Source organism: Garra rufa, chromosome 6, assembly GCF_049309525.1.
Source record: "Garra rufa chromosome 6, GarRuf1.0, whole genome shotgun sequence".
NCBI lineage: Eukaryota > Metazoa > Chordata > Actinopteri > Cypriniformes > Cyprinidae > Garra > Garra rufa.
Genome location: NC_133366.1, coordinates 34,649,269 through 34,676,882, shown reverse-complemented (window position 1 = coordinate 34,676,882; position 27,614 = coordinate 34,649,269). Strand labels below are relative to the sequence as shown.

The following is a 27,614-nucleotide window of genomic DNA, read 5'->3' as shown; positions in this document are numbered from 1 at the left end:
TGTTTTTTAAAGAAGTCTCTTATGCTCACCAAGCTTTTAGGCCTATCTGATCCAATTTTGAAATATTTTTACTATTTAAAATAATATATTCTATTTGAATATATTTTAAAATGTAATTTATTCCTGTGATCAAAGCTAAATATTCAGCATTATTACTCCATTCTTCACAATCTGCCACATGATCCTTCAGAAATCCTTCTAATATGCTGATTTGCTGTTCAAGAAACATTTATTCTTATTCTTATTATTATCATCATCAATATTTAAAACACTTGAGCCTTTTTGTTCAGAATTCTTTGATGAATATAAAGAAGAAAGATCCAATGGTCAGCATTTGTCTGAAATAAAAAGCTTTTGTAACAATATACACTATACCATTCAAAAGCTTGGAGTCAGTAAACGTTTTTGTTTTTTTTAAGTTTTTTTTTGGGGGGGGGGGGGGGAAGAAATTATAGAAATGAATTACTTTATTTAGCAAAGATGCTTTAAATTAATCAAAAGTGATGACAAAGACATTTATGATGTAACAAAAGATTTCTATTTCAGATAAATAAACTTTCTATTCATCAAAGAAACCTGAAAAAATAATACTCAGCTGTTTTCAACATAATAATAATAATAATAATAATAATAATCACAGCAAATCAGAATATTAGAATGATTTCTGAAGGATCATGTGACTGAAGTAATGACGCTTTGAAACCACAGAAATAAATTGCATTTTAAATATATACAATTAGAAAACAGTTATTGTAAATACTAAAAATATTTTTTTCTTCTTCTATTTTTGCTGTACTTTGGATCAAATAAATGCAGGCTAGGGAGCAGAAGAGACTTCTTTTAAAAACATTAAAACGCTTAAAACGCCTACTGTTCAAAAACTTTTGACTGGTAGTGTATATTTAGTCTTATTTTATCTTGTATGCTTTCCTGTGTACTGGAGCTTCACCAAGACAAATTCCTCGTTTGTATTAGCATATCTGGCTTTAAATCTCTTTCTGTTTCTAATTTATCCATTTAGTTTTCCCTTACCTATCACTAAAACAAAGCTGGAGTCATGATGTTTCCATCCACTAGAGGCACTGCAGTATTTTTGCATCTCTGCTGAGAGTTGTTAGTCTGGTTTTCTTCTACTTTCCTTCCTCTAGTAAAACTTGTAAACACAGTGGATTTGTCGTTATTGTCTTGGAAAGGGGTCACAGCAGAATGCCAAAGAAAAAGAAAAACGGACTGAGTCCCTCCAGAGCCCCCTGGAATGCGGCTGAATACGGGAGCGGTTCCGAGAGTCGAGCACCCGGAGCAAATGGATCTTATGTGACCCGGCCGGACTTACCATATAACAACTTCGGATCCACGCAGTTCAGCGGTCAGTTAGAATCTCAAAGCAGAGACGAAATCATCCAGAGCATGCAGGAGATGTTTTCACATCTGGATCCAGAAGTCATTTACATGGTGCTCTCAGAAGCAGATTTTAAAGGTAAGTGTAAATGGACACCACTGGCTGTAATTTTAGCAGGTGTCTGATTCAAGTTGGTTTGGGGAACATTATAAGAGACAGCACACAGTCCAAAAAGATATATAGTTAGATGTGTTGCTATTGTCTGTATGAAAACCATAAGCTGGTAATTTTTGGTTTGGAACATGACCAACTGACAAACTAACGTTATCATGTTCCAAAGCTAACTTTTCCATCTTCATCTGGTATGACCAACTGGTAGCAGTTTTGTTAATGGTCAGAGATGGCTAAAAACCAGCTTGGACCTCCTAATGGACATCTTAGACCACCTATAAACCAGCTACATCAAAATATCCACATTCACCTAGATTTACATAGTTACTTAATATTCAGTGGTGGTATTTTCACCAGCTAAAAATGTTTTTTTTTTTTTTTTTTATTATTATTCAGTTATTGTTATCTGTTGCTGTAGTGTGTCAGTAGGAAATATCAATTTACATTTCCAAATAATCCAGTGAGATTTTTGTTTGCACAAAGAGTCTGACAACAGCCAGTGCTTTACAGAGATCTGTTCTCATCATCACCCAGTCTGTCTGGAATGACATAAAGAAACAGAACAAGCTAAAACAGACTAAATCCAGAAGGGCTGTTGTCAGAAATCTCAATCGATTACAATTATTATTATTATTATTACAGTTAATGGCAAAATGAATGTTTGGAAATGTAAACATCTCCTACTGACACACTACAGCAAAAGATAGAAATAAATGACTTAAAAATCATTTTTAGCTGGTGAAAATACTAGTGTTTTAGTAATTTTGGCCACCACTGTATTTTCTATATATTATTATTATTGTATATTGTTATATTATATTTAATATCTTGAGAGGCACCGTTGTCATGACATATGATGTGATTACATTCTTAGAATGAAAAATGACATAAGTCAGTTATGATTTTTTATGTTTTTGCAGAAGAATTTGTGGGACCTGAAGGATTTCTAAACTAACTTTTAAACTTTTTATAATAGTAAGCAGCAAGAACTGTTTTCAATCTTGATAATAATAATAAGAAATATTATTTCTTGAGCACCAAATCAGCATATTAGAATTATTTCTCAAGGCTACTGAAAATTCATAGCTTTGCACAAATAAACTGTTTTTTTTTTTTTTATATAGATAGATAGATAGATATATAAAGCGAGTGCATCATGAATCCATTTTCCAAACCATGTTTTTGGCATATCCTGTATTACTATTGTACACTTATATTTTTATTTTATATTTTTGTTTTTATATTTTAACTATTTCAGTACCTACTTGATTTCTCATAGACATAAACAGAGGGAACTACCTCTTTTGAAATATTCATTTTTTTTCTCTCTGCATTAGTGGACAATGCGATGGATTCCCTTTTGGAGCTGTCAGATGCTGCTGAGTTCACAGCCCTCCCTCCTCCTCCTGTCTCAGGGTTTGAGCAGGCTGCTGCTCTCCTGGAAACAAACAACACTCAAGCAGATCCCTTCAGTGCAATGGCGCAGAGCTTCGCCTTTTCAAACCAGCCTGCGTCTAAAGCGGAGCTCAGTCCTACTGAAACACACCTGACAGAAGAGTTTGATGCTCTCCTAGATCAGGAACTTCAAACATTGACATCACAGCAGACGCAAACAAGCACGCATCCTCCGATGTCCTCCGTACCTTTGTCTTCTCTGCCGCCTCCCTCTCAATCGATCCCTCTCTCCTCTCTGCCTCTTACATCCCAGACTCCGCTTCCAGCTACTCAAACTTTACCAGAGCAGGCTGAGGCCTCCTACTCTGACCCTGGGCTCAGTGAGGCCCGTGGCGGTAGCTCACCCATGAATGAGTTAAGTTTTGGTGGGGTTCATATTCCTGATACCAACACCATATCTCTTGACTTTAGTCACCTGACGCTGGAGGCCAGCTCTGCTGAACCACGGCCCTCAGCCTTCCAGGTTTACCGTAGACCTGAGCAAATTCGTAACCACACAGCTGCAAAGCAGCATCAGGAAGCACTCCGCACACCTGCCATGTTCTGGAACACTCAGGCTACAGAGTTTCATCCCCGCGCTGTGGGGCCAGCCTTCATTACACCTGTCATTCCTAACCCCACACCTTGGAGCACTAATTCCATCCAGGCGTCTCAGTGGTTGGCTCATGGACCTATCAGACAAGCACCTCTGAAACCTTCTGCAACTGTACCAGAGTCATGGACTCTGCCCCCCAGGAACAGACTCAGATTGGAAGGGCAGTTGTTGGTGTTACTCAGAGGAGCTCCTGGATCAGGCAAAACCACCCTTGCCAAGTAAGCAAGAAGACACATATCTGGGATATGTGTTATTTTATTGAAAAGAGATGGAATGTCATAAAGAAAACATCTTTTTTGGTATTTTGAAGCTGTGAAAGAAGAGAGTAAAATGTGCTTTTAGTCCAACAATTTAGTCCATGAGAGCAGTTCATGACGTACAACACTCCATTATGGAGAAAATAGATTTCCTTAGGGGGAAGTTATAATAACTTCTTGAGAATGGAGTTTTGAGCAATTAAGATTCATTTAAATGGTGCTAAAAGAATTAGACGGACTGACCTTTGGTAATGCTTCATGGGTAGGAAATATGTCATGTGGTGGTGTCAAATTTTCCTATTTTTATAATTGTTAAAGCTTTTTTCATGGTGTATGGTGTTATCACAGTATTTTATTGCATGACACAACAGGTTTGCAAGATTAACCTTTTTGTTTTTAGTGAAGTTTCAGTGTACCCTTTTAAACGTCAGACTGGCCTTGGAAAATAACTTTAAAAAGAACATTTAAAGGATTAGTTCACTTCCAGAACAAAAAATTTACAGATAATGTACTCACCCTCTTGTCATCCAAGATGTTCATGTGTTTCTTTCTTAAGTCGTAAAGAAATTACGTTTTTTGAGGAAAACATTTCAGGATTTCTCTCCATATAATGGATATGTATGGTGCTCCAACGTTTGTATTTCCAAAATGCAGTTTAAATGCAGCTTCAAAGGGCTCAATCCCAGCCAAGAAAGAAGAGTCTTATCTAACAAAACGATTGGTTATTTTTGAAACAAATTGACAATTTATTTACTTTTTAACCTCAAATGCTCGTCTTTTGATGCGTAGTCTGTGAGACCTGGGTCAAAACAGTTAGGGTATGTTGAAAAACTCCCATCCCATTTACGTTTTCAACTTCAAAATCATCCTACATCACTGCAGAAGTACTGACCCAACGTTTACAAAGTGAACATACAAAGAAGATCAAATGCCCTTTACAAAACAAAGGTAAAATAGCGTTGTAGGACGATTTTGACGTTGAAGACTGAGAGATCTGTAAATTTTTGTTCTGGAAGTGAACTAATCCTTTAAGGAACTAAATTTTGTTTTAAATGAATAGAAAAAGTAAAACAAACATTAAAGGGATAATGCATCCAAAAAGGAAAATTCTTTTAATAAATTCTCACCCTCATGTCGTTCCAAACCCGTAAGACCTTCCTTCATCTTGGGAACACAAATTAAGAAATTTTCAACGAAATCTGAGAGCTTAATGATCCTGAATAAACAGCAATGCAACTAAAATGTTCAAGGCCCAGAAAGGTAGTAAGGATGTATTTTCATCAAAAATATCTTAATTGTGTTACAAAGATTAATTTTTGGGTAAACTATCCCTTTAAATACATTTTAACCACCTTTGGAGCAAAAGGGCAAAAGCTTGCTCCGTTTAAAATTTTTGGTATGCATACGTACTATGAAAGCAATGATGGATGACAATTACCAATGTATATTGTAGCGAATACTAGCAAATATATTGCACATACCATGCTAACCTGACTGATCAGAATTCTGCTGTAGGGTATGTTTATAGATGAAGTTTACTAGTTTATGTCCCTTTCTGTTGTCCAGTGCTTTGTTGGTGCAGAACCCTGGTGGAGTTGTTTTAAGCACTGATGATTATTTTACTCGAAATGGACAGTACTATTTTGAGCCAAATTTACTAGGAGAGGCCCACGAGTGGAATCACCAGCGAGGTGAGTATTACAAGCCCTTTTAGCTCAAGCCAAAGCAAAATGTTATTGCCCTGTGTGTTAAATTATTTAACTACCCATTGACTATGCAGTTAGATGTTGGAGGATTTTTCAGATCTTTTTCAAAATTGATTACCCAGACCAGTTTATTATACCGAAACAACTATAGGTCAGCAATTTGTATGCTAATTTCTGTGAAATTGTACACTCTCCAAAATCATGTCACTGTAAAAACATTGCTTGATTGTTTGTGACCAGCCTCACATGGCAACATTGGCTTAACCAGTTGTGTGAGTTTGGACGATAAATGGCAGACGAATTAATTTGTTTTGAAAAGTCATTATTTAGCTGTTCTGCTCGGTACCACTGCTGGCACATTTATATAATCTTACTGCATTTTCTTTGTGGTGTTCAACATTTCAGCAAAAGAGGCTTTTGAAAAAGGCCAGACACCCATCATTATAGACAACACCAATATGCAATGTTGGGAGATGAAACCATACGTTGCCATGGTAAGCAATTTATTTTGATGTGATTTGGGTGCTTGAATTCCTTGAAAATGCTTGAATTTTAATGTAGTGTTTTCAAGGTTTGAAAAATGCTTGGATTTTGGATGAAGTGCTTGAATATGCAGTTGCATATTGGTTTCATATTAATTCGCTTTCATACTAAATAGTTATTTTTTGTTAGGCTTATAATATGTAAAAGAAAAAAAAAAAAAAAACAGCTCAGCTGAAGTCTGCAGGTGTGGCTGTAGTATGATCCGCCGGTCTTTCTTGATGCGCGCCCTCTGATGGAACAGAGCGGGAGATAAAACATGCCGGGAGGTTGTCGCATCAGTCCACGATGGCTTGAAAACGACAAATACGAATTATGTTTAAAACGAGAATTTGGGGCTCGCAAAGTCGCCAGCCCAACGTCCCGGGGCTATTGTGTTTTCCAGTCGGGCTACCAAAATGTTTCACCAGACTATTACAAACTAGAGGGCTCCTGCGCGTCCTTAAAAACTCCTCCATTTAGTAATATCAAATTTAAGGCCATAAAAAGTTTTAAATATATTAAATCGTATAAGAAAAGGCTTAATTATAAGTTTAAGAGGTCTTACAGTTGGGGACGGAAAGACGAGAGTCGCGATATGGCTGGATTAAACTTAAAAAGGCAATGATGTCACGGAATAAATATGCATGCTGCAGGTTTCAAAGTCAAAACGCAGCACGGATGTCTTTATATGAATGTTTCTGAAGGAAACCGACTATCCTCAGAAACGTGTGTTTGGCATTTTCATTTCATGCCTGATAAAACAGCGTTTAATGCTGCTTTGTGTACAGCTGTTAATAGGGAAACCGTAATATTTTAGCGCTCTTAGGCCCCGATCACACCGAACGCGTCTTTTAGTTCTAAAAACGCGAGGCGCACAGCTCTGCCTTTTTTTGGTGACTTTTAAAAAAGAGCAGTGTGCTGCCGTTGTTTTATGTTGCTAGGCAACGACCAAAACAGCTGTCCTGTCAGTCAAATCAAAGGATTATAGCGCCAGTGCTCTAAAATCTTTGGTTTTTGCTGTTAATTAAACTGTCATATTAGCAGAAACCCTAAAAAATACAGCTCCGGGTTACCCACGACAGACACCAAAAGTTTCTCCATTCGCCTCTCCATTCATTCGATTGGACAATGGAAAAAACGCGAATGACGTCGGGCGTTTTCCCGCTCAGAGTTGCTTTTTTTTTCAACTTCAGGCGCTCAGAGCGCTTCTGCAAAAACGCAAGGCGCAGCAGGCGGTGAAAACGCGAGGCGCCCGGGGCGCATAAGCAGCGCGCAGAACGCTCACTGCCAACAGAAAACCATTCAAAAAAGGCGGCTCTCACTGCAAAAACGCGTTCGGTGTGATCGCGGCCTTAAAGCGCCCCCTCGTGACAGAGAATGAATCTGCACATTTTCAGCTGTTTGTAGTCAGATTATTGCAAATATCGACCCATGTTTTTATGCAGCAAACACATAAGAGTTGTAAATGTGAAAGAAGTTAATGTGCTTTCTAAATATCTAAACAATTAAGACAGTAGTATTTATCTTTTAAATAAATATAATAAATTATATACTTGATTTATTCCTTTTAATGATTTTAATGATGTTTTGTTTTTGTGAAAATCTGAATTAGTCATGTCATTTTATGGCTTAATATGTTACCATACATTGTCCAACCCACTCATACTGTTCATTTTACATGTGCAGCTCTTAAAAAGGGTCATAAATTGTCTTAAATTGATATTTAAAAATACACTATGCCGTAGATACACTGTAAATAGTGAAAAAAATAATAATTTTCTATGTTTAAAAAATTGTCTTTTTTATTTGGGCTAGTTACATTTTATTATTAATTTTATAGTTTCTTTTGACTACCTTTTAGTACTTTTAGGCTGAAATGTATTTGTGAAAAACTTTCAAGTTTTAGAAACTTTTCAAGTTTTAGAATTTTTGTTTAGTATCATATTTTTTTTTACAGTTATTTTATACCAGTCAATAATATGTTACCATAGACATTGCCATACTCCACTCATATAGTATTACTTTTATTTCTGCAGGTCTTAAAAAGCCATTAAATTTTATTTTTACAATACTGCAGATACTCTGTAAATTATATTAATTAAATATTTTAAATTATATAATTTGTATACTGTATATTGGCTATTTATATTAGGCAATGTTATATGCAATCCAGACATATACACATTTAATAGCACAATAACATCTGATTTAAAATTAAGAACTCATGTATGAGAATGAATATTTAATTTACCACAGTGCTGGAAAATTTTGAAAAAGCACATTGAAAGTGCTTGAATTTTACTTTGGAAAAGGTGTAAGAACCCTGTAGTATAAAATAAGTTAATGTTCAATGTCAGACAATGACAATATGTTTTTGTATTGTGAAAAATCAGCTTTGGCTCTTCCAGGTTTAATTTCTCAAGTGGAACATTTTATTGTTTTAAATAAATCATGAGTCACACTTATACATTACTGTATATCTTATTTATTTGTTTAACTTTATTTGTTTTCATACTTTACAGTGTACAGAGACATGACCCACAAATAGATTTGTCCATTGTGCTGATTGTAGGCCTACTTCTTCCTTCTCCTAGGCACAGAAACACCGATATAAGGTGCTGTTTCGTGAGCCAGATACCTGGTGGAAAACTAAACCCAGAGAGCTCGAGAAGTATGTTAACCATAACCACAATCCAGAATATCTGTCTTTACTAACAAATTTATGAACTGGTTTTCTTGGGAGTCTGAACAAGTTACGCTTAAAGTATTTGTCCTCTTCCAGAATAAGAATTTACTCACCCCCATGTCATCCAAGATAAGTTTTTTGAGGGAAACATTCCAGGATTTTTCTCCATATAGTGGACTTCAATGGTGCTCAATGGAGTGAAGGTTGAAAATACATTTTTAATAGAGCTTCAAAAGACTCTAAACAATCCCAGCCGAGGAATAAGGGTCATAACTATCAAAATTGGTCATTTTCTTAAAAAAAAAGTTAATACACTTTTTAGCCACAAATGCTTGTCTTGTCTAGCTCTGTGATGTGCATGTGTACTCTATGCACTCCAGTTCAATCTCATTTTCTCATTTTCAAAAATAATCCTACATTGCTATTTTAGCTTTTTTTATGTAAAGGGCATTTGAACTCCTTTGCACGTTCACTTTGTAAACACTGCGTCAGTACTTCTGCAGCAATGTAAGCCAATTTTGAAGTTGGAGGAGAAAACTGTACCCTAACTGTATTGAACCTGTATTGATGTGCATCGCAGAGCTAGACAAGCTGAGTATTTGATAAGACACTTATTTATCATCTGGGATCATGTAGAGCCCTTTGAAGCTGCACTGAAACTGAATTTTTAACCTTTAGGCCATTGAGCACCATTGAAGTGAAAAAGTGAGAAAAATCCTGGAATATTTTCCTCAAAAAACTTAATTTCTTTGCGACTGAAGAAAGAAAGAGATAACATCTTGGATGACATGGGGGTGAGTAAATTATCAGGAAATTTTTATTTTGGAAGAGGAGTAATCCTTTAATGTATGTAGAACTAACACAACTGTGATCCATTGTTTTTAAGTTATGTCATTATCACAGATGTTTGGAATTTTTGCCAACTTTCTGTGTTTTGCCCTCTTTAAAAAGGCGCACAAGGCATCAAGTAACAAAGGAGAAGATTCGACGCATATTAGAACGGTATGACCGGTTTGTGACTGTCCAGAGCATCATGAATTCACAAAGGCCAGAACCAGTTCCTAATGTTGTGGATCCGGCCCAAATAGAGACTGAGCAACCCCAGTGAGTATATTCATTATATTAATACCACTTTACAGTATTTGTGTTGTGTTTAAAAAAAATTTAAAACATGAGCTGTGTTCACACAGCTGCAGCAATTTCTTATGTATTTAAGCCGCAGTATATGTTAATATTTCTCTCATTCCCTTCAGGCACTCTTTACCCCCTGGCCTCAGTCATCCTGATCTTGTTGGTGACTCTGGGATGAGCAAACTCAACACAAACCTTTCCTCATCTTTGCCCGATGTGTCCTCTGTTAGCCAGACTTACAGTACTATATCTACAGGTGAGGAAGAAGTTGAAATGGGCTCCTACAGTTCCAAGGAATCCGTCTTGTTCCATGAGAACATTCCGGAAGGGTCTGGAACTCCTCAGTCTGATCTGCTTGATGCTGAAGGGTTAGATTTAGAGCTAGATGCCTGCCTTGTGGACACAGAAAAAGAATTGGGAAATTTCAGTAGCGGGACAACTGAAGAATTTGTAGTGTCAGCACATGAAACGTTTCCAGAGCCGCCTGTGGCATTTTCAGAGTCCATTGCTCAGCGTGTGAGGAGGGACAGAGTAAAAGATAGAAATGCACAAGGAACTAGTGCCATTGATCAACCTATGAACTTTGACCCCAGTGTGGATTCTACAGGGCAAGATAAGGAGGACAGACGTGAAGGTGAATCTCTTTCTGAAGACAAAGTAGTGCGGCCAGAGCTGTTGGATTTTGTGGGAGACTGGCCACTGGAATCTCAGGGTCAACGTCAAGGAAGACGAAAGAATAAGAGCCCTGTTTTGGAATCCAGCGCTGTTGAACACAAAGATAACACTTCTGCTGATGAAGACAAGCATTCTGATACTGATAAGCTGAATACAGTTGAATTTCAGAAACTTGTGGATCTACTGCAATGTGGAATAAACTCTTCTCCAGGTTTTTACCAAGGTCCTGCTCCAAGTGAACGTAGTACTCTGCATTCCCCTTCCTTTGGTGCAAAAGAGGATAACTTGAAACTGGAGGCTGTGGTTTGGCCTGAACTCCCAGACTGTGTGCTTGAGAGAACGTTCCCAGAGTGCACTGACCCATGCAAGGATTACGCGAATTCTTCAAGTCCATCAAAACTGAGAGCAGACCCAACTGAGGAGTCTAGTCAGGTGTCTGCTGAGAAGAGCACACAGGATGAGACTGAGCAGGAGGAAAATGTGTTGTCAGAAGATAAATGCAGATTGAGCCCAAATGTCCAAGAAACTCTTGGTTCAAAGGTTGCCGTAGACTCGGAGAGCAGTCTGGAGAGACGGAGAGGGCTTAGCCGAAGAGTGGGGAAATCTTGCAAACTGGCACTTACCTTCACCAATCAAAGCCCTTCGTCACCTTGCTCACAATCTCCATTTATTTCACATCTGGCCCCTGATATTACATCTACAGCGGAACCACCTTCATTGCCTGTGGAGTCATGTTCCAGTGCTTCAACCCAAACACAACCTCAGGATTTTGCCTTGCTTTGGCGAATTGACCAGCAGAAATGTTCTGAATCAGATTCTGACGTATTTAGCAGTGGTGTGTTTGTTTTGAAGGGGAATTCTTCGCATTTCACCCCAAAACCAAATGAACAGGAGTCTGCCTGCCAGCAGGGAGTGCCATACCGTGTGGTCCATGAGAAGGGTTCTCAGGTGGAAGAGAATGACTTTAGAGAATCTAACTCTAAAAAGCAAAACCTTGAGATTCTCCATCGCCATTTCAGACGTGTCTCCATTGATATTCTGGAGGACCTTTATGAGAAGTGCCATCAAGATATGGAGTGGACAACCAACTTGTTACTAGATTCTGGAGAACAACTGTATAAAGAAGATGATGAGGATGACGAGGTTGACTTGGTTCCTGAGGAGAAGGCATGTAAACCATCTATAGAACCGTCAGAAACTGCGATGGCCTCAGAAAGTGTCCAGGCTAGACCTGTGTTCTCTGATGACTCCAGCAACAGTTCAGCAAGTAGCATCAGTCCCAAGTCCCAAGAAACTAACCTTAGTGATGTTAGCCAAGCTGATGATGATTGGAGTCCAGGTCAAAGTTCACAAAGTGAAGCTGAAGTATCTGATGTGGCAAGCATGGACAAGACAAAGGAGAAATACGAGTCTAAAACTACTTTAAAACAGCCGACAGAAGGCGCTGAAGTACGACTGGAGGTTACAGCAGCTAATGAGCAACAGACAGACAACACAGGTCAGCGAGGTCCCAAGCAGGAAGAGGCATTAATGACAGAAGGTGAGGAAGTTCAATGCCTGGAGGAAGCATTGAAGGAATGGAGTGAAGAGGCGGCAGGAGAGAAGGAAATGGAGGACGAGGAGACAAGAGCAGAGGTCAATGCAATAACAGAGTCACTGCTGTGGCAGGTTGGCGAAATGGAGCGCAAAGAGGAGGAGGAGAGGAAGGAACGAGAAAGAGAGAGAAAGAGAACTGCACAGGGGGGAAGGGAGCCAAGTTCAATGGATATTCAAACTTTGGAGCTGAAACTTCCGACTGAACTTGCATTGCAGCTCACTGAGCTTTTTGGACCTGTTGGGGTCAGTCCAGGTAATAACACATCTAATCAATATGTCAAATAATTAATTTAGTGAATCAGTCAATCAATCCAGTGACATCAAGTGGCAACCCAAAACAATACCAAACCCGTAACTCTTATTTAGTGTAGTGTGGGTCTGTATTTTTCAAACGTTGGGTAGTTTTGTTCATGGTTTTTACATGACCTACCCATGATGGAATCTGGTTACCTTCTACCAAGTGACAGATGAATTTGCTACAAAATACTCAAACAGTCTTGAACAAAAAACAACAAAACATATTGGGAAGTGTTTTTCTTTTCTTTTAAAAGTTGATGGCTGTTTATTTTGTTATGATAACATTGATTATGTGGTTGGTTTAATTTTTATGAAGTTTTTTTCTTGCTGTCTGCATTTCTGCCCATTAAAAGGAATGAAAGTGGAAGTCAAAAGTTTACACCTTGCAGAATCTGCAAAATGTTAATTATTTTACCAAAATAAAAGGGATCGTACAAAATGCATGTTATTTTTTATTTAGTACTGACCTGAATACGATATTTCACATAAAAGATGTTTTCTTATAGACCACAGGAGAGAATAATAATTGAATTTATAAAAATCACATACAGTTACATACAGTTGATTCTTAATACTGTGTTGTTACCTGAATGATCCACAGCTGTGTTTTTTCGTTTTTTGTGTTTTGTTCATGAGTCCCTTGTTTGTCCTGAACAGTTAAACTCTGCTGTGTCAGAGAAACCATTCAGGTCGCACAAATTCTTTGGTTTTTCAGCGTTTTTGTATTTAAACCCTTTCCAACAATGACTGTATGATTTTGAGATCCATCTTTTCACACTAAGACAACTGAGTGACGCATATGCAAGTGTTACAGAAGGCTCAAAAGCTCACAGATGCTTCAGAAGAAAACATGATGCATTAAGAGCCGGAGGTTGAAAACTTTTGAACAGAATGAAGATATCTACATTTTTCTTTTTTTACCTAAATATCATATATCACATTTAGTACTGCCCTTCAGAAGTTACAGAAGATACTTACGTGTTTCCCAAAAGACAAAATAAGTTATATATTGGTGGAGTTTTCACCCACAGCTCTTAATGCATCGTATTTCTTTCAGTCAGTGGGCGTTTGAACCTTCTGTAATAGTTGCGCATGAGTCCCTCAGTTGTCCATATGGATCTCAAAATCATACAGTCATTGCTGAAAAGGGTTCAAATACACACACACACACACACACACACACACACACACACACACACACACACACACACACACACACACACACACACACACACACACACACACAAACAAACACACAAACAGCTGTGGATCATTCAGGTATAAACACAGTATTAAGAGTCAAGTGTATGTAAACTTTTGAACGGGGTCATTTCATAAATATAAATATTTCTCTTATGGACTATATGTAAACGTCTTTTATGTGAAATATCTTATTCAGGTCAGTACTAAAAAAAACATGCATTTTGTATGATCCCTCTTGTATTGGTAAAATAAACATTTTACAGATTCTGCAAGGTGTATGTAAACTTTGACTTCAACTGTAGTTCAGTAGTGTAACATAAAAAAACTGTCATTCTAGTTTTGTTTTTAATACAGTAATGTGAAAAGCTCTTACTTTGAAATGAGTAACCACATCAAACCTTGTACTCATAAAATTGTTTGAAAATCTCTTTGAACTTCATCTGGTTGCAGGTGCATTTTCATCAGATGACTGTGCAGTGCAGATAGACCTGAACTTGGCCAAACTTCTGCACCAGAAATGGAAGGAGACTATTCAAGTGAGTTCAGATATTTAGATTTTCTTACGTAACCTACAAATTCAGCATAGGTTGTTTAATGTGACTGATTTTGAATTCATGTAAAACTTACCTAGTGTCTGTTTTCTTTGGCAGGAGAAGCACAGACAGGCAGCTCTTTCCTATCAGCTAATGCAAGAGAGTGAGACAGCTTATTCTTTCAATACACACAAACACAAAGTGATTACAGATATACACCATATACTAACCAGTAGTCAGGGGCGTCGCTGCGTCGTTCTGGGCCCTGTGCACTGACTCAGCTAAGGGGCCCCCGCTGTACTACGTTCCGGGGGGGGGGGGTTGATCTTCGGGGGCCCTCCCCACACTTGGGGCCCTGGTAATTTAGTCCCCCTTTTCCCCCAACTACGACGCCCCTGCCAGTAGTGATACAATAAAGCATTAGGAGAGAAATCACATTTCTTCCAGTTTAATCATGGGTGACCATGCTGGGCAGTCAGACAGAGTAAAATCTTAATGGTCCATTATTTTACTTCATCTGTCTCAAACATTGTTATTTCACTTTTAGTGAGGTTTTCTTTCTCTTTTCTTTTCTTTTCTTTTCTTTTCTTTTCTTTTCTTTTCTTTTCTTTCTTTCTTCCTTTCTTTCTACTAATAAGCCTAAATTATTGCAATTGCAGAGACGAAATTCATATAATATACAAAAATATATATGTCAGAGAGGGTGCAATCAGAGGTGTATGATGGAAGTTTTATGGCCACTGTAGTGTGCAAAATTGGGACTATAACAGTTTACACATTTGGTAATGAAAATGAAAATTTGGTAATAGTTCAAATACAATTGTACCACAGCTGATTTGTGTCAAAAAAATTTTTTTTCACAAATTTGTATGCTTGTTGGAAACCTCTGAGGTGAGAAAGGCCAAAAGAAGAGAAAATGCACACATTTTTAATAAACATCTATTAACTTGTTCAAAAGTACATTTTTCACATTTTGTTTTGTTGCAGCATTATGTTAAAACGCTTTAAAATAGTTTTTCACCACATCAATTTACACTCCATACACCATAATAATGACAAAGCAAAAACCAGATTTGCAAATTTTACAGATTTATTAAAAATAAAACACTGAAATAAGTACATTGCATAAGTATTCATACCCTTAACTCTGTACATAGTTGAAGCACCTTTACAGCCTCAAGTCTTTTTGGGTATGATGTGACAAGTTTTGCACATCTGCATTTGGCAATTATCTGCCATTCTTTGCCTCACCTTTTCACCTCTCAAGCTCTGTCAGCTTGGATGGGGGCTGGCAGACATTTTCTAGAGTCCTAGTTGTTCCAGTCGTCTTCCATTATGGATAATGCTTCTGTGACCCTTCAATGCAGCAGATTTTTTTCTGAACTCTTCCCTAGATCATTGCCTTAACGCAAATCTGTCACTGAGCTCTACAGGCAGTTATCTTGACCTCAGGACTTGGTTTTTGCTCTGATATGCATTTTCAGCTGCATTTAGACCTTTTCTGAGAGGTGTGTGCCTTTCTAAATCATACTCATTCAAATGAATTTGCCACAGCTTAAATCCACTCGAAGTGTAGTAACATCTAGAAGCAATATGAATGCTCCTGAGCTAAATTTCGAGTGTCCCAGAAAACACTTTTATACTTGAATACTTATGCAACAGGATCTTTTCAGTTTTTTATTTCTAATAAATTTGCAAAGTTGTTACAAACCTGTTTTGTGCTTTGTCACTATGGTGTATGAGATGTAGATTATATAAATATATATACGTATATATATTAATGTTACTTTATCTAACATATTTAGGGTTTGTCTGTCTAATGCTTTTAAAAATGTCATGAGACACCAAAGTGTACCCAATTTGTGAAAACTGCTGTTTACTGAAAATAATTTTTCTCTGTGTCTCATCTTTGCTTCTCATCTCTCTTTGGGTCTCCATGGTAACAAAGGTCCAATCCTTTGGGGTGAATCGCAGGAAAGCAAAACCAGTCTGAGGGACCAATTAGGTTTGCGTGAAGAAATTCCTTTTATGGATCACTGGAGTGCATCTTATGCTCCTGTCTCACTGAGGAACATTATGATTGAAGAGCAGGTGATGCAAGACAGCATGGAGAAGGTAACAGTCACACATAGAAACACACATAATTACTGCCTAGAACAGTGAAAGAAAGTGGTAAAAATGAGCTGTGTTTTGGGTTTTAGTCCAGGTCAAGTCGGAGGGACCTGGATAAGAAAGACGGTGCAGCCAAGCTGAAAGAGAACCAGCTGTTTTCCATGTTTCCCACTATAGACAGACATTTCCTCAGGGATATCTTCAGAGATCACAAGTGAGAATATAATACATAGTGATAGAACTTTTGGATAATGATGCTTTTGTAATACTGATATGTTGGTTTTGGCTTCTTGGTTAAGCCTTTTTTTATTTTTATATTTAGGACAAGAAACAGTTATTAAGAATGAAGATATCTGGAAGAAAAAAATGACCAATATCTGTGGTTTTGTCTAGTTACTCTCTGGAACAGACTGAACAGTTTTTGTATGCTCTACTTGATGACGGGCCAGTCAAAAACGTAGTGGCCCCTGAACCTGCCCCTCCACGTAATGGTGCGCACAGAACTCCAAGCAAAGAACGGGTGAGCTGCATACCATACAGCATATTGAAATGAAACAAAAACCGTGTGTTGACACTTTTTGACTCACTCCCTCAGAAATGGAAACCTAGAGATGGGGAGGTGGAAGCTGCTCAATTTCAGGATTCAGAGGATCCAGAATATGAGGACTTCCGCACAGAGGCAACACTGCAAAGACGTCAGCAGATAGAGTGTTTTAACAAGGCAGCTGAAGCTCATCGACAAGGACGAAAGGATGTGGCTAGTTTCTACGCACAACAGGTTAAAAAGATGAATATTATTTGAAAAACAAAATAATTTTGAAACAAACACAACATTTTACATGTTTGAATATGTTTGAATAGGTATGAAGTGTCAAACTATGCGTCTGTCCACAGATAATAATATTTGTAATCCTGGAGCACAAAACCAGTCGTAAGGGTCAATTTTTTTGAAATTGAGATTTATACATCATATGAATAAATTCTATTGTTGTATGGTTTGTTAGGATAGGACAATATTTGACCAAGATACAAGATATTTAAAAATCTAGAATCTAAGGGTGCAAAAAAAAAAAAAAAAAAAAATCGGAATATTTAGAAAATCGCCTTTAAAGTTGTCCAAATGAAGTTCTTAGCAATGCAAAATTAAGTTTTGATATATTTATGGTAGGAAATTTACAAAATATCTTTATGGAACATGATCTTTGCTTAATACCCAAATGATTTTTGGCATAAAAGAAAAATCAATAATATTAACCCATACAATGTATTTTTGGTTATTGTTACATTTATATGCATTTATATGCATTTATATGACTTAAGACTTTGTGGTCCAGGGTCACAGTTTTTGATGTTTAACAGATGAGTGGGTCTACCCAGCACAAAGCATTTTTCTTATAGGAGTTTGTAAAAACAAAGCTTGTAGTTAATTACAAACTTTAATTTGAAGCAAAATCATACCAAAAGACAAAGGTACAAAACTATGTTGTTTAACAGCTTTAATGGGGGGAAAAATACAATCCTATCAAATATTTCTTATTTGAACTTGCAGGACCTTTACTGTTGAGTTTTATTTCCTATGTCTGTTAGCTTTTTACAAATGCATGCAGAGTGCAGTGCTGTTCTTTGATCAGAACTTACTTTTGTGAATATCAGTACTTACTTGTTGTGTATATGCTTAGGGTCACATGCATGGGGAGAAGATGCGTGAAGCGAATCACAGAGCAGCTATGCAGATATTCCAGCAGGTGAATGCTTCACTCCTGCCTCAGAATATTCTAGATCTCCATGGACTGCATGTGGATGAGGCCATTCATCATCTTAGTCAGGTTCTAACCAACAAGAATTTAGGTATGTGAACTACAAACAAACGTACAACATTTTAAAAAATATGTTTTTTAATTTGCAAACAGCAGTTGGATTTTTTTTTAAATTTCAGAGTCTGGCATAATCTTTAATGGATGTGTGTGTTTTTTGTTTTTCTTTTGTAGAATTCAGTCAGGGTTTGTGTCAGCCCCAGCTGTCAATTATCACAGGAAGAGGCAATCGCAGCCAAGGAGGGGTTGCTCGTATCAGGCCTGCTGTACTAGACTACCTCAAAAATCATCACTACAGGTATACCAGCTGCATCCAGTGCTCTTGCAGTGTGCAATTCTGAATAGTACATTGATTCACCACATGCTGCTGTCATTCTGTCACTTGGAAGAAAATATCTTTGTGTAAATATATTCTAGGTATATTGGTCTTTAATTAAAAATATTCTTAAAAATTCACAGTAACCTCAGTGGATCTGTTTTTCTAAGTTAGGTTATTTCATCAGCATAAATTGGTCAACAAGTAAAGTAAAAGTTTTTTTTTTGAAGTAAAAAGTTAACTGTTAAATGTTATATATTTTACAAAAATAAGAGGAATCATACAAAATGCATGTTATTTTTTGTATTTAGCACTGAATGAGATATTTCACATAAAAGACATTCACATATAGTCCACAAGAGAAAATAATAGTTGAATTTATAAAAATTACCCCGTTCAAAAGTTTACATATGCTTGATTCTGACTACTGTGTTATTACCTAAATGATCCACAGCTGTGTTTTTTTTTTAAGTGATAGTTGTTCATGACTCCCTTGTTTGTCCTGAACACTTAAAAGGCCTGCTGTTCTTGAGATTCTGAAATTCTTCAGGTCCCACCAATTCTGTTTTTTTCAGCATTTTTGTGTATTTCAACCCTTTCCAATTACTGTATGATTTTGAGATCCATCTTTTCACACTGAGGACAACTGAGGGAATAATATGCAACTATTACAAAAGGTTCCAATGCTCACTCATGCTTCAGAAGGAAACAATGCATTAAGAAAGTGAAAACTTTTTGAATTTGAAGATCAAGGTTATTTTGTTTTCTGGGAAACATGCAAGTATCTTCTGGAGCTTCTGAAGGGTAGGACTAAATGAAAAAAACATGTTTAGGCAAAATAAGGAAAATGTACATATCTTCATTCTGTTCAGAGGTTTACACCCCTGGCTCTTAATGCATCGTTTTTCCTTCTGAAGCATCAGTGAGCGTTTGAACCTTCTGTAATAGTTGCATATGAGTCCCTCATTTGTACTCAGTGTGAAAAGATAAATCTCAAAACCATACAGTCATTTTTGGAAAGGGTTCAAATACACAAAATGCTGAAAAACCAAAGAATTTGTGGGACCTGAAGGATTTTTCTGAAGAACAGGGGCCTCCTGAACAACTATCACTTTAAGAAAAAAAAGCTATGGATCATTCAGGTAACAACACAATAGTCAGAATCAAGTGTATGTAAACTTTTGAACGGGGTCATTTTAATAAATTCAACTATTATTTTCTCTTGTGGACCATATGTGAACGTCTTTTATGTGAAATACATTATTCAGGTCAGTACTAAATAAAAAATAACATGGATTTTGTATGATCCCTCTTATTTTGGTAAAATAATTAACGTTTTGCAGATTCTGTAAACTTTTGACTTCAACTGTATATGTTAAAAAATTAATTAGGGTAAAACAGTTAAATTATAATTGATGTAATCTGAATTGTAAGAACCAATTGTAGACACATTCTATGGACTTAATTTGATATATTATGATATATAAAAAATTTTTTGAAATGTGATTTTATTGATTTTTTTTATTTTTTTACTTGCGTTACCAATTGTCATTATGTGCACATTTTGTAATTTCTTTCCCATCATTTCTTTCTCTTTCTCACAGTTTTACTGAGCCTAAAACCGGATTGGTGCTGGTCACACTGCACAAAGAGCTGCTACAGTGACGCATTTACTTTTAGATTTCTCGTTTTCCACTGCCTTAATCCAAAGTGTCTTCTCTGCGGACTAATAGTGCCAGTAATTATATTGTTATTTTGTCTTTTAACTACATACACCATTTCCATGTCTTTCTGTAATTGTCCAAGAGTCGTAAAAAAATCAAGGTACTACATATTTACAGTGATTATATTGTATTGACCTGTATATACATACTATTCTTTACTGACTGTTTATTGATGCTTCCTTATGAGGCCATTATGGATCAGCTGATCCCACTTCCTAACCCTAATCGCTACAATTTTACGTAATGATTGTTATTTTTGCTTTTGCATATATAGTGGCCACACAGTTTTCCTAACCAGACTATATAGAACAAAAGTGGGTTGTTATTCAGGTACTTGTTTGATATGATGTTTGATATATTTAATTTTATTATTGTACATTGTTTTGATCCATATATTGGTTTGTAAGTGCAGTGCAACTTCAGTTTAGCAAGACCTAGGATGTGTGTATGGAGTTAGGAATGGGGATGGCTTATTCTCTTCAGTGTTGGTATATATAGAAATATGTTAATGGAGTTTCTGGAAATATAAATGCTGATCCTCAGCTTTGCATTTTAGTTTGTTTGTGAGAAACTTGGACAGATCCTAAATCAGAACTGAACATTTTATGTTGCTTTGCTGTGCTAGTATTTGATTTTTAGCGCTGCTTTTTTATATTTCCAGTTTAAAATGTTGATACCACACATATTTTATAGACATCTTAATGCTGCTATGCAAATTCTTATGTGTAAAAATATTTTTGTGAAATTGTATATTTTGAACCTCAAAGGATTTTATATGAAAAATTGTTTTATTTTTGTTAAAAATTATGGTTGAAAGAAATTGAAGAGAAAATAAAGTCTTAACATGTACAAGCTTTAATTCTTTTGTTGAATCAAGTGAGAAGTTCACTTCCAGAACAAAAATTAGCAGATCATTTACTCACCCCCTGTCATCCAAGATGTTCATGTCCTTTTTTCTTCAGTCGTAAAGAAATTGTTTTTTATTTTTTTTTGAGGAAAACATTTCAGCATTTCTCTCCATATAGTGGACTTCTATTGTGCCCGTGAGTTGGAACTTTCAAAATGCAGTTTAAATGCAGCTTCAGGGCTCTAAACGACCCCAGCCGAGAAAGAAGGAAGTCTTATCTAGTGAAACGAGCTTTTATTTTATAAAAAAAATTCATTTCTATGCTTTTTAACCTCAAATGCTCATCTTGTCTAGCTCTGCGTATACTTTGTGTATTCCAGTTCAAAACAGTTAGGGTAGGTCGAAAAACATCTCATTTTCTCCTCCAGCGTCAAAATCTTCCTACATCGCTGCTGAAGTATCAACCCAGTGTTTGCAAAGTGAATGTGGAAAGAAGGTCAAACCCCTTTACAAAAAAAGAGAAAATGAGATGATACCCCCTTGAACCGGAATACACAGAGTAAGCATTTAAGGTTAAGTATATGAATTGCAATTAAACAAAAAAAATTAAATGATGTTTTGCTAGATAAGACCCTTCTTCTTTCTCAGCTGGGATCATTTAGAGCCCTTTTGAAGCTGCATTTAAACTGCATTTTGGAAGTTTAAATTTGGGGGCACCATAGAAGTCCACTATATGGAGAGAAATTCTAAAATGTTTTCCTCAAAAAACAATTTCTTTACGGAAGAAAAAAGAAAAACATGAACATCTTGGGGAAGTAAATTGTTCTGGAAGTGAACTTTAAATCAGTACAGCTCTAGGGCTTAGCGTAGCATGTGCTAGGAGCTCAAAATCACAGCTGAACAATTGTACATCCTTGTTTCTCATTCTCTACATTTCCCCTTTAATCAGTAGAAACCGTTGGTGGGGGAAAATATAACTCAGCATGTTTAACGCTCAGTAGCTGACGTTTGTTTCAATTCAAGTAAAGGTCATATTCCTCCGTGATGAAACTAGCAGCTATTGAAGTGAGTGCAGTGCAGTTCTTTTCCATCAGAGGGCGACACTGATGACCGAATTATTTCGTGCCATCTGAAATTGAATATAAGGCTTTATTAAACAAACAACTTGTTTGCTGTATTGATTAGATTTCAGTGCCCTTGAAAATCGTCAATGACAATTTGAATAGTTTCCAATTTCTTCCTTCAGGTCATCTAAAAACAGCATTGTGTTTGTTTATCAGTGGCAAACACAAATTTGAAGTCCAAGAAAAAAACTATCATTGTGGTAATCATCATATTTCACTTCAGGAGAGATATTCCAGGGCTGTTTCAATACTACACTGTCTGTCCTCTCTAAAATGTCTACTTTGTGCTAAAATAATTTAAACTGGAAATAAGGATTAATTTGCTAATTACTTAGATACTTAGATTTATTAAATTACTTAGATAGAGACAGCACTTGGGACCCCAAACAAAAAAATAAACAGTATTGATCTTGTTCTTATTTATATCTTTTTCCATTTTCCTTGGTGCATTAGACTGTTTCATGCATGATGTGTTTTTGACTGCAGAAGAAGCAAGACTCAACACTGTAGATGTGCAGAGAACGTCACAGCGGAAGCTTAGAAAAGATTTGATGTACGATTTTACAGAGAAAAGAGCCCAGCCTCACATTTCACTTCCCTCTGCTAGAGGATGCAACATATGCTCTGTCTGTGAAGGCATATTTTATCTTTCTGTGGAAAGATAAAATTCAAGAGTACTTGAATTTCCTGAGTTGAACAGTTTTAAGTTTTGAGAAATATACAGCATTGGACTTGGGTCTGATCTTTTCTTAATGTTTAATTAAATTAAACAAAATAACAGATGGTTATTTGAGCATTATATGCGCTTGTGAATCTCACGGTTGACGAGTTCAAAGAGGTGAGTTGCTTTCTATTTTGTAATACGTGTATGTACTATTGTGCCTCACTTTAAAACCGTGGATCCATTTTGTAAATCTACAAATGTATTTACTATCTACAAACTTGTTTCATCTGCATGAATTGATCAACAGTTTAAACCTGATATTCTTAGTGTTCATTATTTGTAAGTTTCTTAACCAGTTTAAATTGAATTTTAATTTATTTTTAAATGTTGATTGAAATTTAGATTTTTTTTTTAATATTCATTTTCATGTCTCTAAAAAATTAAAATCACAGTATTGAATATTCTTGTTCCCTGGTTTAATATAACGTGGTTAACAATGCCTGCAGTAAATAAATTGTAGGATACTTTTCGTTAACAAAAATAAATACATGAAATACATTTAAAATAATAATACATTTCTGTATTTTAATCTATTTTATTATATTTTATGATGCTTTAAAGTCTGAGATCAGCGTGTGTGTACATGAAGTGTGCTCCATCACTGAACCTATTGTAATCCTTTGTAAAAAAAAATTTAGAATTTTTTTTTTCTAAAACTCAGTGTTTCTTTCAAGAAACACAAAATTTTAAGAATCCTGATGTGTTTTAGCTGTCATTGAAGATATAATTATTGGAATCACTTTACAATACAGTGTTTACAGTACAGTATCTAAACCGCTGAGGCTATACAATGCTTGCCAGATTACAGGCCCACTTCTTAAGAATAATTTGTCTGATAAAGTTTCCAGTATTTTTTATACCAGAGTTGAAAAGTGTTTTCTCACAGAGTATAATATAATCATTTGGCCTTTTGTGGTATTAACTGGAGCAGCTGTTTGAATCATCAGTGCACTTTCCTCTCATGACAACCAAGTAGGCCTCGGAAGTGCAAGCCATTGCCATTTCGAGAATCATCTATGAGGTTATGTCAAAAATATCCTTTCCAGCACTGAAACACAGAGTTATTAAATAAGCAAACAAATATGCTGTTGTGTTTGTGTTAAACAGCATTTTTGTAGAACACCCAATTCCAAAAATTCTTAAATTCGGCTTTAGTCAATAGCAGGGCCGTTGTCATCGGGGAAGCACTGTCCCAGGCCTCATAATGACAGCGGCCTAATATGCTCTGTAGTATAGCGGGACATTATATCGTATTTTACTTCTATGAAAAATGAGGAGAAAGTAAAAAAATTGAGCGATTGTCTGTTACATGATGTTGTAGTATTTAGTGTTTTAAAAAGTGTTTATAACATAAATGTGACCCTGGACCACAAAACCAGTCTTAAGTAGGACGGGTGTATTTGTAGCAATAGAAAAAAAACATTGTATGGGTCAAAATTATAGATTTTTTAAATGCCAGAAATCATGTTCTATGAAGATATTTTGTAAATTTCCTAAAGTAAATATGTCAAAAGGTATTTTTGATTAGTAATATGCATTGCTAAGAACGTCATTTGGACAACTTTAAAAGCGATATTCTCAATATTTAGATTTTTGTTTGCACCCTCAGTGTCCAGATTTTCAAATAGTTGCATCTCGACCAAATACCAGCTTATTTATTCAGCTTTCAGATGATGTATAAATTCCAATTTAAAAAAATGTACCCTTATGAGTGGTTTTGTGGTCCAGGATCACAAATGAGGATGAGAAAATGATAAAGAAATTCTCACGTCGTTCTAGATTTGTATGACTTGCTTTATTCTGTGGAACACAAAGGAATGTATTTTGAACATCTGACTCAGAAAATAGCAGAAGGAGACACTTTTTAAAATAATTCCTTTTGTGTTATTCGTAAGAAAGAGAATCATACAGGTTTGTAACGACACAAGGTTGAGTAGCCTAAATTTTTGAGTGAGCTTTTTTTAAAATCAGTTTAAGGTTACATATAAAAAATGTATTCTTCATTGTATGAAAACATTTCTTGGTGTTTTGTGCATTATAGTAATTTTACTTCTTTATGCCTTCAATTATGCAGGAGTCAGAGAGAGTACAACGGTCGAACGAAAGATAAGACTGGGTGACTTCTTACTTCTGGATTTCTGTCTAATGGTACATAATGATCTCAGTTCCTAAACCTTCAGTGGATAACAGAGCCGGGGAGTAAATCACCACATCACAAGACGAAGAGTTTGAGGAAGACTTCAGAATGCAGGTTTTTTACTTTTAGTCCTAATTCTCCAGACTTGAAATTGCAACAATGATTTCGTCATCTGTTGGACACCGCTGAGATTTGTTTCAAAATATTAGACTGTATTTTACAATAACTACAACACCGGAGACAGAAGAATGAATGGGCTGACAGAGACCTCAGTGAAATGTGTGCTGGTCGGGGACTGTGCAGTGGGTAAAACTGCACTTCTGGTACGATTCACTTCTGAAACGTTCCCAGACAGCTACAGACCAACTGTCTATGAAAACACTGGCGTTGATGTATTCATGGATGGAATCCAGATCAGCTTGGGACTGTGGGATACAGCAGGACATGATACATTCCGCCAAATCCGGCCCATGTCCTATCAGCAGGCAGATGTGGTTTTGCTGTGCTATTCGGTGGCAAATCCCAATTCGTTGAATAATTTGCGGCATAAATGGATCGCTGAAGTAAGGGAGTACCTTCCGAAGGTACCTGTGCTGGTTGTTGCCACACAAACAGACCATCGTGAGATGGGCCCGTATCGTGCTAACTGCACCTCTGCTTCAGAGGGCAAACAGGTGGCGCAGGAGATCCGTGCCAAGGGATATCTGGAATGCTCAGCTCTCAGTAATCGTGGCGTGCAACAGGTTTTCGAGTGTGCCGTGCGAACAGCAGTTAATCGGGCAAGAAGACGGACAAGGCGGAGGCTAACAGACCTTAACCCCTGTAAAGTCTCCTGAGGCTTTTAAGAGGGATGTTGTTTAATTCTTATCACTAAGATGAAATTGTTTCTCACACACAGAACTATTTGAAGCCTCAACTAAGACTTCTTAACACTGATGTTTCGATATGGTTTACTTAAAAGACTTTGATTTTGAGTTATTAGACACATTACACATTACACATTGAACAGGTATTTATTCATTAAAGAGTTGTATCCTTGACTATAAAATTATTGAACACAGGATTTTACAAGTCGAACTTGTGAAAGACATGCCCCTTTTATTGCACTGGTGCGTTTTAGAAAATGTACATTTGTAGTTTTGTAGGTTAAGTTCGGTTTAAATGTAATTCTTGTGAATCAAAGCGGAACCTTAAAACTGACACTTCAGTCTGCTGATTCTTCTCCTACACCTGTGATCACGTAAAATAAGGATTCACATCATAAAGATCACATTCTGTAATCTTAATTTTAGGTGATAAAGAGATTAAATCATCACTCTGGTTATGTATTTTTGATTTGCTGACAACACTTTTTTGTGATATGTTGTTTGTGGAGCTTAAAGCTAAAATGAGGATTTCAGTCGTGAAGTTCTTATTCGTAAAAGACTGATTTCATAGTCGTATGAAGTTATTTAAATCAGTAGTTGTTTTAATAAAAAAGGCTGGTATTTTGCTAGTGTTTCCGTGTGGTTTGTCAAGCACAGCGAACTGTCGAAATGTGTTTAAATAGCCTACGTTCTGAACATAAGTCATGCGTTTAACAAAAATAAAAATGACTTTAAACGAGTGGTTTTCAAACGTATTAATGAACTTAACTTATAAATATGACAGTCCCCTTGTGAAGGACCCCCTTCCTAAAACATAAATTTCTCAATTTATTTTAAAACACATTTTTTGCTGTATGAGAAAAAAATAGTGTTACAAAAAATTCAATTGGTGTTACTATTTGAATTGTGTATTAATGAGTTAAATGTATTTGTATAGCATTTTTTAACAATAAACTTTGTTTCAAATTCAATTTTTTATGCTTCATTCCACTGAAATTTTCTGCGGTTCACGTAGCCCTTTCTGGGGGCCCCTTGGGGGTCCCCGTACCTCATTTTGAATACGTCTTCCTAAAAACTGTTTTACTAGAGACTACTCTATACTATTCGATTTTAAAAACAAAATCTTTGACAAACAACAATACATTTTTTTAAGATACCTTATACATTGATTTGTGAAAATCTTACATTTTTAAAACACTGGCAATTTGGGCCTTCATTATAAATTACTTATTGGCATCATAAACATTACTGACAAAAGATCTGCTTAGAAAACCAACCTCGTTTGATGTAAAACATTCTGTTTAAATATAAAGCATTATATGGCATTTTACAAATAAATCATACTTGTGATAATTCTTGTGAATTATCTCTTCTGTCATCACGCAATAAACATCTGGTATCTGAGATAGTCTTGGCATATAGTCAGTTCGCAAGCCACATCTATACCAGCTTTTTTTCACACCACATATATAATCGCATCATACATAATGTCTTCTCCATTACGACTGTACATACGCATCGACCATAAAGCGAGGATAGTATTTATAGCTATTCTGAAATACTCTATGCTGAGGTTCCAGGTTTGGTTGTCAGTGTAAGTGTGAGAGTTAAATATGCGCTAGTGTCTGCTGAGAATGATTATGAAGACAACAGAAATAGAGTACACACTGCATGAACTAATCTATATTTTAAGTTTTAACAGTCTTGTACAAAACTGTACAGACCTCCTTGAATATGATTATATGTGACCCTGGGCCACAAAACCAGTTATAAGTCATAAGGGT

The 27,614-nt window shown here is 36.3% G+C and overlaps 2 protein-coding genes across 2 annotated transcripts; both read left to right on the top strand.

Annotated features, from left to right (window-relative positions):
* The first annotated feature begins 1,155 nt into the window (after window positions 1-1,155).
* Window positions 1,156-20,984, top strand: n4bp2 (NEDD4 binding protein 2). The gene is made up of 16 exons (XM_073843013.1): window positions 1,156-1,477; window positions 2,848-3,778; window positions 5,384-5,508; window positions 5,929-6,017; window positions 8,640-8,716; window positions 9,683-9,835; window positions 9,985-12,386; window positions 14,084-14,169; window positions 14,284-14,329; window positions 16,115-16,281; window positions 16,368-16,492; window positions 16,672-16,798; window positions 16,874-17,056; window positions 17,958-18,126; window positions 18,267-18,390; window positions 20,013-20,984. Exons 1-16 carry the CDS (start codon window positions 1,207-1,209, stop codon window positions 20,071-20,073), a joined length of 5,136 nt encoding a protein of 1,711 aa, XP_073699114.1. The 5' UTR covers window positions 1,156-1,206; the 3' UTR covers window positions 20,074-20,984.
* Window positions 20,985-22,721: 1,737 nt separating this feature from the next.
* On the top strand, window positions 22,722-26,498 carry rhoh (ras homolog family member H). Its single transcript, XM_073843268.1, has 2 exons — window positions 22,722-22,941; window positions 24,902-26,498. Exon 2 carries the CDS (start codon window positions 25,213-25,215, stop codon window positions 25,798-25,800), a length of 588 nt encoding a protein of 195 aa, XP_073699369.1. The 5' UTR covers window positions 22,722-22,941; window positions 24,902-25,212; the 3' UTR covers window positions 25,801-26,498.
* Window positions 26,499-27,614: the final 1,116 nt, after the last annotated feature.